Consider the following 5,000-nt stretch of genomic DNA (forward strand, 5'->3'; position numbering starts at 1 on the left):
TTAAATTTTCCACAAGGTAAAGATTGAGACATAGCCCACCCCTACAAATTGTTAGCATCATAATACATCAGGCAAGAGTTGTCCTCATTCTTATTATAATCAGGAAGATATTTGTTATTTGCTTTAGCATATCTCTTGGAAAATATTTGAGATATTCCTCCTCTTTTAGCCTTCTCTATCATTAAAAGCATATCTATATCACTGATTAATTCCAAATCCTGTTTTGTCATTTTTAACATGGCACTCCAAGCCAAACCTGGGGCTGTGTAATAGTGAGTGGGGTCTAATCCATAAGAATTTATATTATGACAGACTATTCTAAAAAGTCTCAAACACATCAGTCAATAATAATACATCAGTTTTAAGATACAAATCATGATATTCTCCAAGATTCTTTGTATTAAACTTCTCCCAAACCTTTTTAGCTTGTGTATAATCTCTATCGGAAATATGAGTTTTATTCAACTTGCTATAGAAACTTTCCCTTGAAGGAAGTTGTGTTTGTTTAAACTTCTCAAGTGAATCCATGTAGTCATACGGATATATTCCCTTTTATGATAAGAGATCAATCTCTTCTTGATTTGAGAAATGTGATTTAAGATTCAGAAAGTTTTAAATATTTGATGCAAAGTTACATAATGGACTTGCCATAAACTTGAATGTGTCAAGAAATCTGATATGGGTTATGGGGGATGTATGAATTGTTTTTGTGAATGAGATGTATTTTTGATCTGTGTTCGGAATGGCAGAAATATCTTCAGATGTCTTTGAAAGTTCATTTATAAATAGATGTGTGTCATAATGAGTGTTGTAAAGAAAGACAGGAATAAAGTTTGGGGGCTTGTAATTAAGACTACAACGGGAATGAGCTGGACCTCTATATTTGGAAGTTGTGGATGTTTGGGGGAAGAAGTACTTTAATCAGCAAGTGTCAATTTTTCATTTGCTTGTATGGGAGGGAAGGGAATAGGTGGGGAGGAAGTGAGTCTCCCATTTTGAGCTTTTGGGTCTTGGGTCAGATAGTTTTTCCCTTTTTCCCATTCATTTGAATCCCAGAAGCAACAATTATCATCTACTCCTATCTCTCAATGGTGAAGAAAAACTTTTAAAATTCCAGTAGTCGGATCCAGATCTGGATCTTCACCAAAACTGAATCAATTCTTCCTTGTCAAACATCCAATCTGATCACCAAATTTCATCCGGATCCGTCCACAACTTTTTGAGATATCCTGCACACAAACAAACAAACAAACAAGATGATGTCGTGCAGAGCAAAATAATTGCAAGAACCAAAAAACAAATTTGACCTCAAAATAATTGATGGTTGAATTAAATGACCAAGTATGCAACTCCTCTTCAAATCTCAAGTGAATTGAATAGAAATTGCCAATTTTAAAAATATGGCTTATGTTGACATCAAAAATAATTGGTGGTTGAATTCAGTGACCTGATATGCAAATCCTCTTCAGATTTCAAGTCAATTGGATGAAAATTAAGGATTTTAGGAGTACTACCTTAGTTGTTGACCTTGGGCCTATGGTGACCTTTTGGTCGACGTTGACCTCAAAATTAATTGGCTGTTTGAATTCAGTGACCTGAAATATAAATCCTCTTCAAATTTCAAGTCAATTGGATGAAAATTGAGCATTTTAGAACTCACCTGTTGTTGATCTTTGGTCTATGTTGACCTTTTGACCTCAAAAACAATAGGTTTCTTCCTTATGAAAAACTCTACCATGTGGTGAAGTTTCATGAAGTTCGGTTTAAAATTGTAACCTGTTTGCGATAGACAGACAGACAGACAGACAGACAGACAACCAGACATAATAACAAAATTGACTGACCAACATACTTGAAAAATCTTCGATTTTGCAAGTAACAAACAAACAGACAGAGATGGGTGAAAACATAAGCCCCTTCACCTTCGGTGGCGGAGGTAACAAAAAGTCAGGAGCCAATATCATGTGAAAGAAAACTAAATAGACCCATGTTGATATAATCATGGCGTAAGCAAGGGGGGATGTGTGTGGTTGGATAAGAGGGGTAGGGTGGGGGGGGGATATAAATAATGAAAACTTTTATTCACATCAAAGATAGACCAATTTTCAAGCAAAATATGTAAATCCTGGCATATCTGAGGAAGGAAGGGAGAGGAACACATGCAACTAGGGTTTGGAAATAATTCTCCCTTTATGCATGTAGAAGGTAGATGGCCCCAAACAGCAGTAGCAGAAGTAACTTGCATTGCTATTTATGAAAGATAAATACAATATAAAACTAGAGAGTTCAAAGAACATGATACCCCACACAGTGTTCAAGTATATACTTCAATATCAATATAATAATGCTTTTAAAGATTGTTAAAAAAAATCCAGAAGTTTAGTGCTGTTGAAGCAGCCTTATACATCACCCTTATGCACTGAAACAAGACAACGCTGTCACAGTTTAGGATCTGGAGGCTTTATTGATCACCATAGACTGCAGCATCAATCGGCATTGTACATAGCCATATTGATGGTCTCTTCTTAACCCCAATACTGTCCCTCTCACATGCCATGCACTGTCATGCTATAAATGGATATATAGCATGGTTCATGGAAGTATCATCAAGACGATTTGTGTTCTACAGTGTTGAAGTATATAATTGAATTTAAATAAAAGTTTAAAGAGGTTTAAAGGCATATAAATAAAATAATTCCGGGTTTTACTGCCATTTTACCCAGCGTCTATTACATCATCTTATCAATCACGTTACATTACTTATTTGTGCCTGTTGTTTGCGTCCTTTTAAATGTCATTAAAACAGTAAATTTTCTGTTTGAAATGATTTTCAATTTTGTTTGACAGCCAATCAGGCAGACAGAGTAAAACATATTATCTCACTCCTCTGCGCACATGCGATAGGGATGAATTCACCAAAGTAGTGTAAAACAGCAAACTTGTCTTCCTATTCATGTTCCGATTTGTGTTTAAAATATAACATTTGATTTAAACACATTGTTCCTCGATCACAAAATGACGATCATAAACTGTTAAGACAGACAAACGGACGGATGGACATTAACTATTTGCTTAACCCAGCTTCTCACTTTGCATGTGTGGGGTAACAGCAAAGTCAGATTTTAAATTTTAACATTACACTATGAAATTCACCTCTGGCCAGGTGTATAGCACTTTCAGCGACATTCCTGAAATACTCAGGGTTGTTGTGCCAAGCATTTTTTTGGAGGTAGCAGCGATGAGACTGTACCAAAAACTGCAAGGCCTGCAAAGGCAGAAAAGAAACACATGTTTCATCAGAATACCTTTTCGATTTAAGTATTAACAGAAAAATAAAAAAATAAAGATCAATCAACAACATTTGGCTCAAAAGCACAATCACAACTTCAAAAGTCATCGATTAAAATCGAAAGAAAGTTCTGTATTCATCAATGCCACTTTTTTCAGGCTGATACATCAATTAATTGTTGGAACTTCAACATCAGATAGCACCACTAAAGGAGGTCAAATGTGTCACACTGCAGTTCTGAAGACAGATATTGAAATCCGATTTTGGATTGGTGCAGTGTGAAGCCATTTCATCAGCCTTGAAGCTAAAATTACAAACTGACTACCTTTTTCATATAAATCGGATGTGTCATTGGTGAGCGGGAAAGATAGCATCACAAAAATAAACAATTCAACAGACATGCAAAGAAAAGACAAATTCCCATTCAACTTTATGGCCTTGGAGGGGCAAGGAAGGGAGAGAGGGGATTATAGCCAAAGAAGAGTGAAAGGGAAGTTTTTATGAACATGGACCCAGAAAAATTGTTAAAAAGTCAAGAAAATTATCCACACACATCCATGCTTACCACTTACTAAGTTTGCTTACCATGCAATGATTTGCGTGCAGGTAGAAACCTGCACTCATACAAATGCTTACACTTGGTGAAAGTGACAGCTAACTAACTCTCAAGCAGCTGCTACTGGAATGACCTCAGCGGAATAAAAATAAAGCAGGTGTTGAACTTTGACAAAAAAAAACAAAGGATGACTATTGCTAATTGGCAAAATTCTGGCATGCCCGATTAAATTATCTCTTTGCATTTCATACAATTCCCTTAAAAAGAAAGCATTGCACACTTTATCGTATCGATGCTGACCAAGCCAATGGTAAGTGAAGGCACGAGGCCACATACCTTCTCATTGCTGTCAGCATCATCAGAAAATCCACTGCCATACAGCTGTGCATACAGCTTCCAGATCTCAGCGTCAGAGATGGATGAAGTCACACGCCCAAAGAGCTCTTGAAGTTTCCCTCTCAAGGTAGTCACTGGTTGTCCCTTCCTGTCTGATAGACCATCCACCACTGCTCTAACAAGGATGCCCAGGACCTGAAATGCACACAAGGCCTTAAGATGAGATAGCTGTGGGTCTGCAGCAACTCATCTGCTGTGCTAGAAAATAAAAAAATGGTGAGGTAAAGAAAGCGAGTTAGCAACATGAAGATTGTATTTGTAACCAAGGTTCAGGTAAACAATTTGAAACCAATAATTCTACATGAAACATGCATTTCTACTTTACTCTTTTGTAAGCCCATTTTCAGATAAAGGAAGATTTGCTTGAGAACCGAATGTGGATGTAGAATGTAAAGAATGGACACAAGATTAAGGTTGAAGAAAACCCTTTCAAAAGTCCAGGATACATGGGTGACTTCATTGATTGAGAGACTTGATTTTAATTCAACTTGTAAAATATTACTTCTTAGAAAAGTCATTGCTTTATACACACAGTAAAAGCATGACAGAAATGAGAAGGGCACTCTTCGATGTCACGACGTTGCAAGATGTGTCTTCACCCACATCACTACGTCATTATACATTCTTGTACCAAGTTTGATTTAAATCCCTGAACCCAGATTCAAAATATTAAATAATTCCAGATGTCAGACAATGTGTCCGATCAAGATGAAATATAAAACACACACATTCCCCATGACGACGAGATCATAATTGTGA

The 5,000-nt window shown here is 36.5% G+C and overlaps 1 protein-coding gene across 2 annotated transcripts in view; it reads right to left on the reverse strand.

Annotated features, from left to right (window-relative positions):
- TTC27 (tetratricopeptide repeat domain 27) overlaps nt 1-5,000 on the reverse strand; it is a 134,244-nt gene that overhangs the window by 8,260 nt on the left and 120,984 nt on the right. For both annotated transcript variants that reach the window (XM_085888074.1, XM_085888073.1), the window contains 2 exons: nt 4,182-4,376; nt 3,154-3,265 (listed from right to left, as the gene is read on the reverse strand). In XM_085888074.1, the coding sequence (XP_085744200.1) occupies nt 3,154-3,265; nt 4,182-4,376 (307 nt within the window). The remainder of the gene's footprint in view (nt 1-3,153; nt 3,266-4,181; nt 4,377-5,000) is intronic.

This window comes from Eptatretus burgeri, chromosome 7 (genome assembly GCF_056783735.1).
Source record: "Eptatretus burgeri isolate ZD-2024b chromosome 7, Ebu_testis_v1, whole genome shotgun sequence".
Taxonomy (NCBI): domain Eukaryota; kingdom Metazoa; phylum Chordata; class Myxini; order Myxiniformes; family Myxinidae; genus Eptatretus; species Eptatretus burgeri.